The 15,000-nt window shown below is 46.9% G+C and overlaps 1 protein-coding gene across 1 annotated transcript in view; it reads left to right on the plus strand.

The window, feature by feature from the left end:
• Window positions 1-2,405: 2,405 nt before the first annotated feature.
• si:ch211-1a19.3 overlaps window positions 2,406-15,000 on the plus strand; it is a 13,391-nt gene continuing 796 nt past the window's right edge. Inside the window, exons 1-5 of the mRNA XM_041936170.1 lie at window positions 2,406-2,864; window positions 8,212-8,308; window positions 11,126-11,279; window positions 12,100-12,251; window positions 13,526-15,000. The exon at window positions 13,526-15,000 is cut by the window's right edge and continues 796 nt beyond it. Coding sequence (XP_041792104.1) covers window positions 2,538-2,864; window positions 8,212-8,308; window positions 11,126-11,279; window positions 12,100-12,251; window positions 13,526-13,527 — 732 coding nt within the window. The 5' untranslated portion in view covers window positions 2,406-2,537 and the 3' untranslated portion in view covers window positions 13,528-15,000. The remainder of the gene's footprint in view (window positions 2,865-8,211; window positions 8,309-11,125; window positions 11,280-12,099; window positions 12,252-13,525) is intronic.

A 15,000-nucleotide genomic window follows, 5' to 3' on the forward strand; every position in this document is an offset into this window, starting at 1 on the left:
ACATGGAGATGCTGTCAGCAGGATTTCTGCGACTGTTGTGCAAACAGACGATCTCTGTTCGAGTGATTGATGCTTCAGTGTCGACACGCCGGCGCTGCTTCGTCCCTCTGGGCCTCTTTCAAAGCAGCGTTCCGTCCATGGATCGCAGTTCTGGTGTTCTGAGGCTGTCAGTGGACGTGATCCACCGTGAAAACACGGTGTCCAGAGTCCATCTTCCAGCACATGTGCGGTTGTTGTGTATTTTTGTGTTGTTGTGAGTCTGTGTGTAGCAGCTGCAGAGAGAAGGGAGCGTCTTGAACGCTGTTAGCATGTTAGCTCCTGCAGCTAACACCCACACTGTTGTTTCCTGATTCCTGCCTGAATGTGAGTCCAGTTCACTTCTGACTCAGCGGCGCTTCCTGTGTTAGGATGAAGGAAGCAGGGTCAGAGGTCAGCTGGCTCCTGGCCCTCAGCTCATCAGAGGAGACGTTTTGTCCCTCCTCTGAAAGAGAAAGCGACGACGCTGATGGTTCGAAGGTCTGAAGGCGTCGGAGCTGCACAGACTTTGTCTTTTTGCAGCGTTTGAGCCTGCAGGCACATTTTTCATCACATCTGAATGTCATCAGTCGCTGTGTCTCAGCTCCTGCGGTTAACACGACAGCTGTGTGTCCTCAAATGAAAACCGTCTGGACTTTATGCAGCAGTCAGATGAAATGCTGAACTCGGTGGTCACATGACTTTCATTTGGTGCCACCTGACCCCCCGATGTTGAATTCCATCCACCTGTTTTCACGAGCATCTTCAACCTGCCTATAAATTAATAAAAGGAGAGTTAAAAGGTGTGAAAGACAGCCGGCAGTTCGATCAGGAGAGGATGACGTCGAGATAATTATTGATTATCACAGATGATTAATGATGTTCAGACCCCCAAAGAATGACAGAGGCCACCATCACACAGACAAGGCGGGGTCTGCTGAAGATGAAACATATTAACATGATCATAATATACAACGACATAATGAGCACGATGGTTCTGAGGTCAGTGATTAAAGTCAAACACAGCGACGAGATCAGCAACTTAATGAATACGTGTTAATTACATCTGATATGAGCACTGACAGCGACGAGGGGACGCTAACATCATGTAATGACCAGACACGAGTAGCATCACAGGACAAGACGGCGAGGCCGAACTTCAGCGGCGGGTGTCCGAGACGCTTCAGACGCCAAACCAGGGCGGCGTCCGGACGAGCTCCGTGTTACAACCTACCGACAGACTTTTGATATTTAGTGACGAGGCCACTAATGAAGTGCTGAACGAGGTCAGGTGACCAAAACCTCACAGGTGTTTCCCAGCAGCATGTGGTCATGTGACAGGCAGGTAAAGAAGGAAGCGCAGATCTGAACTGAGCTTCAGGGTTCTGGATTTGTTCCTGGTTCACTTTCAGTCAAACCGGATCAGCTCTTCAGTTCAGGTTCGGTTAAATGAAGCTCCGCTCAGACCGCAGTCTGACCTCTGACCTGTGTGTACTGACCGATAACCGGCTGACCTGAGATCAGGCGGACCGGGGGGAGTCACTCGTCAGTCACATGTGGTTCAGGTTTGCTGTTCAGGACTTTCTGACTCTGATTTTTCCACTGTGAAACTCCACCCTGCTGGGTGTGGTGGAGGGGCGTGGCCTGGAGGAGGGAGGTTAACCCTGACAGATTCGGGGGGGCTCCTGGAGGGAATCACAGATGTTTATAGACATGTTGTTTGGTTGTTTCCAAAGACTGCAGCCCTGAGCCAATCACAGCTCAGACTATCTGAGGGGGCGGGGCCGGTGCCAGCAGCTGGCAGGAAGTGAGGGAAGAGTGAGGAAGAGGAGGAGGAATGAAGGCTGAGGGTCTGACTTCATCTCTTCTGTCTCAGTTTCATTTCTCTGAAACTTTCTGAACCTCTGCTGCCAAACGGCCACATAGTTTCTGTTCCAGAGGTCCAAGGTCGAGAGAGAGACACAGAGAGACAGAGACAGACAGAGAGACAGAGAGAGACACAGAGAGACAGAGACAGACAGAGACAGAGAGAGAGAGACAGAGACAGAGAGAGAGAGAGAGACAGACACAGAGACACAGAGAGACAGAGAGAGAGGACACAGAGAGACAGAGACAGACAGAGAGACAGAGAGAGACAGAGAGAGACACAGAGAGACAGAGACAGAGAGAGACAGAGACAGCGAGACACACACGGTGCACTTGGAAAGTTTAATTTATGTGCGTGTGTGTGTGTGTTGTGACTCTCCTCTCTGGGCAGCATGGAGAGGAGGAGGAGGCTGAGGTTTGGGAGGGGGAGGCGGCAGGAGGTGGGGAGGCTGGGGGGGGTGGAGCGGGTGAAGCAGGGGCGTGGCCACCCTCTGGGGGAGCCCCTCCCTGTGTTCCTGCCTGGCTGAAGGGAAAGTCCAGCTCATTTCAACCTGAGAGAGACTCGCTGAGAGCAGCTGTTCATCCGCAGCTCGTCTTCATCATCCTCGCCTTCACCTTTCATCTTCATCTCCATCCTCCTCCTCAGCTGTCCTCCTATGGCTGCCTCCTCCAAGTCCTCCCAGAAGGCGAAGAACGTGGTGCTCGCCCTGCTGGCGCTCTGGTCCATCATTTCGCTCGTCGTCATCGTGGTGTGGGCGACGTCCCCGGACCTGAAGAGCTCGGCCCAGTGCCGCGCCGAGCTGCAGGACGTGACGGAGAAGCTGGAGGGGGCCAAGGTGGTGTGGAACAAGAACAAGGTGGCTCTGGAGGAGCTGGTGGAGGCGGCGAGGGAGGAGCAGGCTCGCCAGAGAGCTGAGATCCTGCTGCTGCTGGGACGCCTGAACACCACCAACGCCACGCTGGAGGAGTGCCGCCAGGAGAACGTGAGTGTACCTCTGACAGGAAGTCAAATCTAGAGCGTGACGCTGAGTCGACAAACGAAACGTTTGACGGTTCGTTCAGTTTCGCTTCCTGTTTGCATGTTTTTACTCGCGCCTGTTTCCTCTGAAAAGAACTCACAGGTGACATGTTCCTCCTCCTCACTGTCCTCACTGTCCTCCTCGTCCTCCTCACTCTCCTTCTCTGGTTCAGCAGCTTCCAACATTTCCAGCTTCATATTCTGAGCTGTTGGTTGGAAAAAGTGAGTGTTTGCCTTCGGCCTCTCCCTCCTCCTCTCCCTCGTTCGTCCTGACTCATTCCTCCTGCTCTCCTTCCTTCACCTCTGCTCCACTCCTCCCTCTCTGCTCCCTCATTTCTCCCTCGTCCTGGGAGTTTCACTCTTCCTTTATTAGAAACAGAAACTGTGTGAACACATGAGGAAAATGCTTCAGCTTCTGACTACAGTTCCCAGAATCCTCTGCCAGCGCTGCGTTTAGGCGTGTTATGAAAGCAGGATTCCACAGAAAGCTGCTCGCTGAGCTCATGAGCCACAAACAGCTCCCCGTCTGTTCTCATGAACCCAGAACAAATACTGAACCACGTGAGAGTCCACACTCAGACCGCTTCAGACCACCTTTCAGTTTGTGTCCACGGTCTTCATCCGGCGTGAGGTCAGCAGCTCTTCGGTCACTTCCTGCTGGGTCTGATGTGTTTGAAACAGACGAGAAAATCACTGCTGGAGGATGAACTCTGCTCTCAGAGTGGAAATCTAGTCTGAAGTTTGTCTGAAGGTGAAATTAAAGAAACTGCTTTTATTTCAGCAGAAACTTACGTCAACACATCATCAGCTTTCAGATGATCTGTTGAACTTCAGCTCCAGAACAACACGATGATCGACGTGGAGTCAGTCCAGTATTCTCTGTGTTTCAGCTCTGGTTTTGGTCTCCTCCAGCTCTTCAGCTGCTAAATGCTGCTCTGTGTTCAGCAGCTGCTCTCTGACTGAGTCTGTCTGCTGCTCAGCAGGAAGTGATCAGAAGCTTTTTACAGCTTCTTCTCTGGAAACGAGGCTCTGAGAGTGAAGCAGTCGAGTCTGACGGATAAACAACGAGCTGAAAGTCTCGTTAAGCTGCTGAAGCTGCAGGTTCAGCTTCAGCCGATGATGCTCTGCAGGCTCATCACCAACACACAGAGTTTAACCACTCAGTGTTCTGAATGTTGGAGAAACTCTTTAAACCAGATGCTGGTTCAGCCTCATCAACAGCCAATCAGGAGAGAGGATTTTAAATGAGCAGGATGCTCAGCGGTGTGTGTGGAAATGTGACGTCCATGTGACATGAATGTGGCGTGATGACACGCTGTAACCGAGCAGAGGAGTAAAGAACACAGCATGAAGGCTGTGTTCAGATTCAGTGGAGCTGCATTTAGTTTCAGTTTGTTCAAATCTGACGTTTTGAACAGAGAAATATTTAATCAATAAATGTGTTTGATCAGCTTGACAAACAGGAAGTAGCTGCCATGAACACACTGAAGAAGCTAACTGCTCAGCGTTAGCCTGTTAGCATCATGCCTTGCTCATAGCGACATTTCTTTCTGCAGTTTTCTACCTGAACTCTGTCGGTTTGTCGGTTTGTAGTAAAACTGTCAGATTATTTAACCCTTCAGGTCGTAGCTCATCCTCAGGCAGACATCTGCCACACTCCTGCATTCCTACAAAATAAAAGCTTTACACATGTGTTTTTAAACTGTTTGCACCTGTCACTGATTGAATCCACCTGAACACCAGCCGGCATCACCTGACCTCAGACCTGCTGTTTTACCTTCAGCATGTTTTGTGACGAGGACGATGGTCAGAGTCTCTTCAGTCCAGCAGAGTCTGGGAGCTGCTCTCAGCTGTGAAACTTCAGGACCTCGTGTGGTATTTCCACCAGCTGTGTGATGTTCAGGGAGTCGGTTCTGTTTCTGGTCATGTTTGATGTGTTGTTCTGTTGTTGGTCTCATGTCAGCTGTTGTTTGATCCTGGATCAGTTTTAAATGTGTGTTCGTGTTGTTGTGTCAGTTCGGATCCCGTCATCATCACAATCAGCGGCTGGTTTCCAGGAAACAATACCTGCTGATGTCAGACCACCGCTCCTCTGCAGCTTCACCAAATTAGAAATGCAGATTTTCAAGATTTCTTAAAAGATGAACGTTTAGAGAGGTGAGCAGCACCTGTCTGACAGGCAGGAAGCAGATTCACCTGCGTTTTGTCTCGTCACTTCACCGCAGGTGTAACGTGAGCTCGAGCTCGTCGTTCCTGTTGCTATGGAAGCGGAGCGTCATCCCTCCTATCAAACTGGTTGGTCGATGGTATTTTTCTTGGTGTCACTGGTCATGCTGGTTTGGAACGCAGCCGTCACCTGAAATCAGTCATTGTATCAGTGTGAGGATGTTATCAGCAGCACACACACACACACACACACACTGGCACACACACACACACTGACACACACCCACTCACACACACACACACAAACACTCACACACTCTCACACACACACACACATTCACACACTCACACACACACACATTCACACACTCACACACACACACTGACACACACACACACACATTCACACACATATTCACACACACACACACACACATTCACACACACACTGACACACACACACACACTGACACACACACACATTCACACACATATTCACACACACACACACACTCACACACACACACACAGACACACACACACACACACACACCCACTCACACACACACACACAGACACACACACACACACACACACCCACTCACACACACACTCACACACACTGTGTTGTTGTGTGTAGATACTGAGTCAGTGAAGTCGTGAACATTTTGAAAGGCTTGTTTAGGTTCAGGTTTAGGTTCAGGTTCAGGTTCAGGTTTAGATTCAGGTTTAGATTCAGGTTTAGGTTCAAGTTCAGGTTTAGATTCAGGTTTAGGTTCAGGTTTAGGTTCAGGTTTAGATTCAGGTTCAGGTTTAGGTTCAGGTTTAGATTCAGCTTTAGATTCAGGTTTAGGTTCAGGTTCAGGTTTAGGTTCAGGTTCAGGTTCCGGTTTAGATTCAGGTTTAGGTTCAGGTTTAGGTTCAGGTTTATGTATTTGCCGGGATCTCGTGGTCCTTGAAGATGTTCCAGGGTCGTTGGTTTGGTTTCTGTTTGTTTGATTCATCATTTTTCTCTGCTGTCTGCAGTTAGTTGATGTTTCTTCCTGATCTGATGTCAGTGATAAATGAGTATGAGGAGCTCTAAACATCAGTACGTCAGTACTGGTATTATCAGCGCAGTGTGAGTATTGCAGTAGTATTAGCAGCCTCTGGGGTGAAGACATTAGTTTGGACTGTTCCTTTAAGGCCAGGACTCTGTTTAGAGAGAGTCTAACTATAACTGCTGCGTTCAGTGAAAGGAATGTTTGTAAAAGCTGCTCTTAGCGTCAAGTGCTGCTTTCAATCTCCAGCTCAGCTCCGAGAGCAGAACGCCTGGTCTGGTCTGGCACAGAACGGCCCAGATGCGGTCTTTCAAAGCAGGTTCATCATCCACATGATGGTCCACATGTGTTCAGAAATGTTTGGTGTCTGCAGGATCAGTGAGGAGTCACTCCTGGACCAGAGGAGGGATCGTGTTCAGTGTGGCCCCCGTTTCTTAAAGATGTTTCTGCTGAGGAGCTACTGCAACTGTACTCCAACTGTACTCCAACTGCACTCTAACTGTACTCCAACTGTACTCCAGCTGTACTCCAACTGTACTCTAACTGTACTCCAACTGTACTCTAACTGTACTCCAGCTTTACTGCAACTGTACTCCAACTGTACTCTAACTGTACTCCAACTGCACTCCAACTGTACTCCAACTGTACTCCAGCTGCACTCTAACTGTACTCCAACTGTACTCCAGCTGTACTCCAACTGTACTCTAACTGTACTCCAACTGTACTCTAACTGTACTCCAACTGTACTCCAGCTGTACTCCAACTGTACTCTAATTGTACTCCAACTGTACTCTAACTGTACTCCAACTGCACTCCAACTGTACTCCAACTGTACTCCAGCTGCACTCCAGCTGTACTCCAACTGTACTCTAACTGTACTCCAACTGTACTCCAACTGTACTCCAGCTGTACTCCAACTGTACTCTAACTGTACTCCAACTGTACTCCAGCTGTACTCCAACTGTACTCTAACTGTACTCCAGCTGTACTCCAACTGTACTCTAACTGTACTCCAACTGCACTCCAACTGTACTCCAACTGTACTCCAGCTGTACTCCAACTGTACTCTAACTGTACTCTAACTGTACTCCAGCTGTACTCCAACTGTACTCTAACTGTACTCCAACTGTACTCTAACTGTACTCCAGCTTTACTCCAACTGCACTCCAACTGCACTCCAACTGTACTCTAACTGTTCTCCAGCTTTACTGCAACTGTACTCCAACTGTACTCCAACTGTACTCTAACTGTACTCTAACTGTACTCCAGCTTTACTGCAACTGTACTCCAGCTGCACTTCAACTGTACTCCAACTGTACTCCAACTGTATTCAAACTGTACTCCAACTGTACTCCAACTGTACTCCTGAGAATACTTGTGTACTTTTCCTGCTGATACTTTAACTCCCTGAGGCTGAGTGTACTTGTGTACTTTTCTGCTGATACTTTAACTCCCAGAGGCTGAGTATACTTGTGTACTTTTCCTGCTGATACTCCCTGAGGCTGAGTATACTTGTGTACTTTTCTGCTGATACTTTAACTCCCCGAGGCTGAGTATAATTGTGTACTTTTCCTGCTGATACTCCCTGAGGCTGAGTATACTTGTGTACTTTCCTGCTGATACTCCCTGAGGCTGAGTATACTTGTGTACTTTTCTGCTGATACTTTAACTCCCAGAGGCTGAGTATACTTGTGTACTTTTCCTGCTGATACTTTAACTCCCTGAGGCTGAGTATACTTGTGTACTTTTCTGCTGATACTTTAACTCCCAGAGGCTGAGTATACTTGTGTACTTTTCTGCTGATACTTTAACTCCCAGAGGCTGAGTATACTTGTGTACTTTTCTGCTGATACTTTAACTCCCTGAGGCTGAGTATACTTGTGTACTTTTCTGCTGATACTTTAACTCCCTGAGGCTGAGTATACTTGTGTACTTTTCTGCTGATACTTTAACTCCCTGAGGCTGTGTATACTCGTGTACTTGGTACTGAGTTTGCGTCTCTGCAGTACAGAGAGTTCTTGTTGGCAGCAGGAAAACCTTTAACCTTTCCTTCAGTCTCTCACCAACATGTTTTTTTCTCGGGGGTGTGTTTGTTTCGTGCTGCAGGTCGTCCTGAACGGGAACATCAGCGTCCTGCAGGAGACCATCGAGCAGCTGCGTCAGACGGAGCTGAACCTCACCGCCCGGCTCGGCCTGCAGGAAGGTAACGCTCGCTGTGTAGGAAAAACTCCATCACTGCCATGAAAGGAGACTTTCTCAGTGAGCCGGCGCCGGTATTCTTAGCTGCCCCCCCCTCCCCGTTACCATGACGACCTGTGAGTCACAGTAAATAAACACGTGATTGGCTGGATAAAAGGAGGGTTTTTTGCTGCGAGGGACAGAAAGTCTCCTTTAATTATGCCAAAGAATCAAAAAGCACAAATATAAAAACGAAGTTAGGATTTACAGAAAAAGTTAAAACAGAAGGAAAGAAGAGATCAGAAGGAAGGAAAGAAGAGATCAGAAGGAAGGATGGAAGATGAATGAAGGCAACAACAGACTGAAAGAAGGTAAGAAAGAGAAAGAGGAAATGGATGAAAAAATACAGAAATAAAACAGGATCGATAAAAAGAACAAAGGGAGAGAAAAAAGAAAATGAGAAGAAAGTTTCCTGCTTTAAGAGGGAAGGAAACAAGGAATGAAGGAAGTAAAAGGGGAAGGAAGGTCAGAAGGAAAGAAGGAAGGAAGAGCAAAATGATAGGAAATGATAACAGGAAAGAAGTAAATTGAAAAAGAATAAGACGAAAGACGGAAAGTAATAACAGAAATGAATTAAAGAAGAAGAAGAAAGGCAGGAAGTAAGACACTTTATTTTTCACTCTTGAAGTATGAAGAGTTTATAAAATTATAACTTAAAGTCCAACAGTTTCTACAAGTACAGGTGTACTTTTACTTTAATACTTCAAGTACATTTTCATGATTATAGTTACATACTTTTACTTCAGTTACTTCAGTTACTTCACTTTCATGAAGTCTTTAACTCGACATGATCTCTAAACTGAGCAGTTTGGGGGTGTTGAGGCTCGTGATGATGAAGGTGCAGCACATCATCGCTGCTCCACCTGTTCACTCGTTCAGGTGTGAGGATGAGGATGAGGATGAGGATGGTTCTTATAGTCTTAAAAGAAGTTGAGATTATTAGAGATTAGAGATTTTTAATATCAAGCATCATTTTTTTTGTCTCGTTTAAAAATGTACTTTAGGATTATTTTCAGACAAAACGAGCTGTTTGCAGTGAGCGATGAAGTGAAAACAGGAAGAGCAGTGTGACGTGGGAAACTTCCTGCTCTGAACAGTCGGAGGAAAGTGATGAATTCCTGCCTGAAGCTGATATGAGAGACTCATTGTGTTCACAGCTGATTAACATCAGAAACTGTTTCAGGGGAACGAGTGAGTCACAGCGTTTACTCCAGTGAAAGTACAAACACTGCAGTGGACAAATACTCTGCTCCTGCATTCAGCATCTTCTCACTGAAAGTTCTAGTATGAGATGAAGTACTCATCATGCACATCATTTAAAGTGTTGGATTGATGATATATTTGTTATCGGGTTGTTTTCCTGCTGAGTTGGTGATGTCATGTTGGACGCCGCCACGTGCTGATGTCACGCAGGAAGTGAAAGACGGAGAGCTGCGATTGGTCGGGGACCCACACGTAGTCCGTCCCTGTCGATGTTTAATCTGACAGCGTCAGTTTCAGAACAGTCAGCGCTGGTCCCGGCGGACGTGTTTCAGCGCTGATCTCACTGAGGCTGAATCTGATCCAGGATCTGCTCACAAACAAGCTAAAGGAGCTGGCGGCTCAGATCATTCCTGACATAACAAACACCGATAAGACGGAATGTTCCCGGAGAAATTCAGACCAAACTCTGCTCATATTCTGCTCTGCTCTGTTTCAGTACTCTCTATTCTTCCTCCGGCCTCCAGCTCAGACCACAGGTCGTCCCAGGACCCCCTTAGTTACTGTTGCTATGTTGATAACTTTCTGTCAACAGCACCAATAGAAAACAACAGAAGACAGTCGATGCCTGAACACAACGAGAGTCTTTGTAATTTTCAGAATAAAAGCTTCGACTCTTCAGACCTTAAACCAGCTTCTCTGTGGAGCTTCATCCTCATCAGGTGTAATCACATGACTTCTGTCACATGGTAACAGGTGATTATATAGTGTGGACGCGGTGATGTTGTTTCTGAGGTCAGAGGCATTAAACAATAGATTCATGTGTTGCTTCTGGTCTATAAATGAGTTCTAATGAAACTGTGTCCACACTCCGTTAAGACAAGATAAGATTAGATAAGATAAGGTGAGATAAGATAAGATAAGATAAGATAAGATAAAACTATTAATGCCCAGCCAGACAAATTTGTGTATTACTGCAGCATGTGACAGCAGTTGGAAAGAAAAAAAGCAGAGACAGAGAAATTCAAAAAACAAAAAGCATTTTGATCCAACAAAATAAATGAGACTGAATGTCCCGATCCAATTAGAACAGACCAGTTTCTACATATCAACTGTTTATACTTAATTTATATAGAGAGAGACTAACTTGTCTGTTGTCCTGAATCTTTCCCCTGACATGAAGACATATATGAGTAGAGGTCGTCTGGATCTTTCCCTCTTTGTGTCACATCGTGGTTTTTATGATTCTGGCTTCAGTTTGTGTTGTTTTATAGAGAAACCGAGAGCAGCCATTTTTGAAATAATCTTTTTATCTGGAGAAAACGAAGCTTGTTTTCTGGCAATAATGTGTTAATTTATGTCGTTAAGTCAAGAAAAGACGACTCTGCTGGATCATAATGGCTGAAGTAACGGTGTTATTTTGGGCCTGTGGCACCGCATGGTGACCCGCAGACCTCACAGCCGCTATAACACAACACCTCGGGTCAAACCGAGCGGCGAAGTCGGGCTTCGTTCTCAAATAAAGATGTAAAAGATGTAAAAGATGACGTCGACTCTGCAGGCTGTCTTTTTGTATCTTCAGAGCACATCGAGGCCCTGCAGCAGAACGTGACCCAGAACGTCCATCAGACCACGTCCTGCTACAGCCTGAAGGCTGCTGCTGAGAGTCAGATGCTGGCCGCTCAGAGTCAAACCAAAGCCTGCGAGTCCGGACAGCAGTACCTGCAGAAACAGCTGTGAGTGAGCGTCTCCTCTTCCTCCTCTCACACCAGGTTCCCCTCAGCTTCACGCTGAATCTGCAGAGACTGACAACCACGGCCGGCAGGTCTGAGTGAGGACAGGTCTGTGCAGAACCAGCACTCTGGACAGGATGAGTTTAATCAGGTCTTCAGGTCTAAACCTGGAGTCCTCAGTGAGTCCAGAGTAACAGGTACAGTTCAGGGTCCTTCAACAGGAAAAGCTTTATTAGAAGTCCTTCAGTCTGAGCTTTGAGCTCTAAGATAGAGCTTCAGGTGCAGAGGTTCAGTAACAGGTAACAGGAAACAGGAAACAGGTAACAGGAAACAGGTAACAGGAAACAGGTAACAAGGTAACGTAACAGTGTTGCATGTTGATGGTGCGGGCAGCTGCAGGACGTTCTCCTGGTCATCAGCGGGGACAGGATGTCTTCACATTGACTTCCTTTTGTCTGTTTAACACAGAAAAATAATTGTGTCATAAAATGTGTTTGAAAACAACAAAGTGCGGTGACCGCGGCTCGCTAAAGCTAGCTGTGGAGAGAGCGTTAGCGGCAGCCGCCACAGCCGCAGCAGCCGCAGCCGCCGCAGCCGCAGCAGCCGCACCCGCAGCAGCTGCAGCCGCAGCCGCAGCAGCCGCATGCTCACGACATTAAACAACATATTTAAATCTATTTCATTGAACAAACTTTATCAAACTACTTTAATTAGACAAACAGAACAGGATGAGCTCGGAGAAGCTCAGTTTTTATGAGTTCTGTCTGTTCTCGGCTGTCTGGTCTCACTGTTTGACGGATTTCCTACGTTTGTGTGTTTCCAGTCTGAAGTGTAAAGACGTGGACTCTGAAGCTCGTCAGCAGACGCAGCAGCCGGACATCTCCTCCAGACGCTCCCCAACCGGCGCTGCTTCGGCCCTCGCTGGCGTTCCGGCGCTGACGCTGCTCGTCTGCGGCGCTCTGCATCTGATGACCTGTGAGTACCAACGACGCCTCCAGCTCGCCTCCTAATCACCATCGCACACACAAGCAGGCGCCCAAACTCCCAAAGTGATTTATCAACCTTTAAGACGTGAAAACGAGTATCATCAGTGTGTTTCCACGGAGATGAAGAACCTCCTCTTCATGTTGGATGACGAGCAGCAACATGCTAATCAATATCAAGAAATTAGCCTGACGAGAAGGTTTTGTTTTAGTGATTCAGACAAGAAGTCAGTCAACATGTCGCCTCGTGCTCTCGTCTCTGGTTGGTTGAAGGAAACAGGAAGTGACAGATCAGCGGAGCGTTGTGAGACGAGCTGTCGGCTCTGGTCGTCATCATCTGTGATGTGCATTAAGCAGAGCGGCAGGTGGTAACTGGTCTCTTTTTGGTTGAACCAGGACATGTTTCAGGTTTGTTGGACAGTGAGCAGCCCCACCTGCTGGTCAGAGCGGCTCACTGCAGCACCGCGGTGCTCGGCCGGGAGAATCAAATCTGCTTCACAGCATGAAAACAGAAACAAGAAGACAAAAAGGAGACAGAAAAAAGGAAAATATAGTGATCACCAAAATAAATCAATCATAGTTACACAGTTTATACAGTACAGCAACCTACAGATACTGTATCCTCTGTGTACAAATACACAGACAATAATAATCAACCATAAAGTGAACAACAAAATACAGACACATAACGTTTATACAGACGACTAATGATCATCTGAGGAAATGAACCAAAAAATGACACAGACAGACTGACAGACAGACAGAGACAGACAGACAGAGACAGACAGAGACAGACAGACAGACAGAGAGACACTGACAGACAGACTGACTGACAGACAGACAGATGGACAGACAGAGACACAGACAGACAGACTGACAGACAGAGAGACAGAGACAGACAGAGACAGACAGACAGAGAGAGAGACAGACAGACAGACAGAGAGACAGACAGACTGACAGACAGACAGAGAGACAGAGACAGACAGACAGACAGAGACAGACAGAGACAGACAGACAGACAGACAGACAGACTGACAGAGAGACACAGACAGACTGACTGACAGACAGACAGACAGACAGACAGACTGATGGACAGACAGAGACACAGACAGAGACACAGACAGACTGACAGACAGAGAGACAGAAACTGAAACAATACAAATATATGAGGTCAGCAGAGGTTTGATGATGTCAGAGCTCAGAGGGCGGGGCTTCATCCTAGTGGACAGTCCAAATGTATTAAAGTGTGTGTTGTTGTGTTTGCAGGAGTTGGGGGAGGCGTCCGCCTGTCAAACCAAGGCGAGCCCTGTGGTCCAGGCTGGGGGCGGAGCCTGGACAGACTAAACGACTGCTGTACAAAACAGATCGCCATGGAGACGCTGACGTGTCACGCTGTCATATGATGAATGATTGGACACAAACTTTGCTTTAACTTGAACAGCTGAGACGTTTACTGACCGGTTTAAACTGCTGCTTCGCTGCTGTTTTCCTTCTCGAAGCTTCGCACAGATCGACGTCCTGCCTGAAGCTCAACTGTTGCTTTTTACTTTAAGCTGCTGCTTCGTCACGTTTCAGCCTGTTAAATATTCAATAGTCTTCATTTCATTTGTCTTCATGACAACCAACTGACAGAGACTCAAACTTGATGCAGAGTAAATTCATCAATGTCCCTGTTTGACAAACGCTCTGTGCTGCTGCATTCAGGGACGTTGGAGATTGTAGAATCAGCTGCTGAGCAGAGGAACAAATTCAGCTCTAAACCCAAATATTCTTTCTACAAAGTGTGTGTTTACTTTAGAGCAGCGACTAAAGATTATTATTATTATTATTATCCAGTAATCTGCAGCTTGTATTCTTGCTTGTCTGATGAATTGTTCTGTCTATAAAAGTCAGTGAAACAGAGAAAATCCTCCTCAAGGCCTGAAGTGACGTCTTCAGGTGTGCTGTTCGGCACACTGTCCCGATAATCATGAAAATCTGAACTGAAACACGCTGAAATCAGCCTCAACTTTTCTTTAGAAACAAACATCTTTTTGGATCACAGATACGACGCACGTCTTGTTTCAGTGAATAACAGTGAGCCTGTTGGGCGAGCAGAGCTGGAGGGGGGTCACAGAGGGGTCACACTGGAGGTGTTGGTCGGCGGGACAGACGCCTTCCTCACCTCCTGTTGGTCTTTACTTTCAAATCCACTGTGTTTCTGTTATTTAGCTGCTGCTGAGCATTCGGCCACGGTGAGACTGATGGAATGACTGGAAAGATGCTGCCCCCCCTTCTGACAGAGGGACTGTAGGTTAATGAGCTTTTTCAAGCTACTTGTGAGGATATTCATGATCATCCCGATAATTCAAATTCACGATCAACTTCTCCTGAGTGTTTTTTATCGTGATAAAATCGGCCGACCCTGCGACCATCAGTGAAACCCAGAGGTTCAGTTTTCTGTCATGACGAAGAAAAGCAGCAAATATTTTGTATTTTTGCAAAACGAATGAGAAACGATTATTTGAGCCGTTGCAGAACTTCAGAACTTATTTTTCATCTTGATTTTCTGGGTTTGACCTACTCACAGGAGTGCATGAACGTTGCATTCACTGACTCTGTACTGTTACTTGCATAAATCGTCTGAAAGTCAAGCACAGTTCTGTCAGCTGTCAGGTCGTCATGGTTACTGTGAAGGCTTGTTCATCGTCGGTGGATCACGTTAACTTTGGTGAATTCACCCTGCTGACCAATAACAAGCC

This window comes from Chelmon rostratus, chromosome 4 (genome assembly GCF_017976325.1).
Source record: "Chelmon rostratus isolate fCheRos1 chromosome 4, fCheRos1.pri, whole genome shotgun sequence".
Taxonomy (NCBI): Eukaryota; Metazoa; Chordata; class Actinopteri; order Chaetodontiformes; family Chaetodontidae; genus Chelmon; species Chelmon rostratus.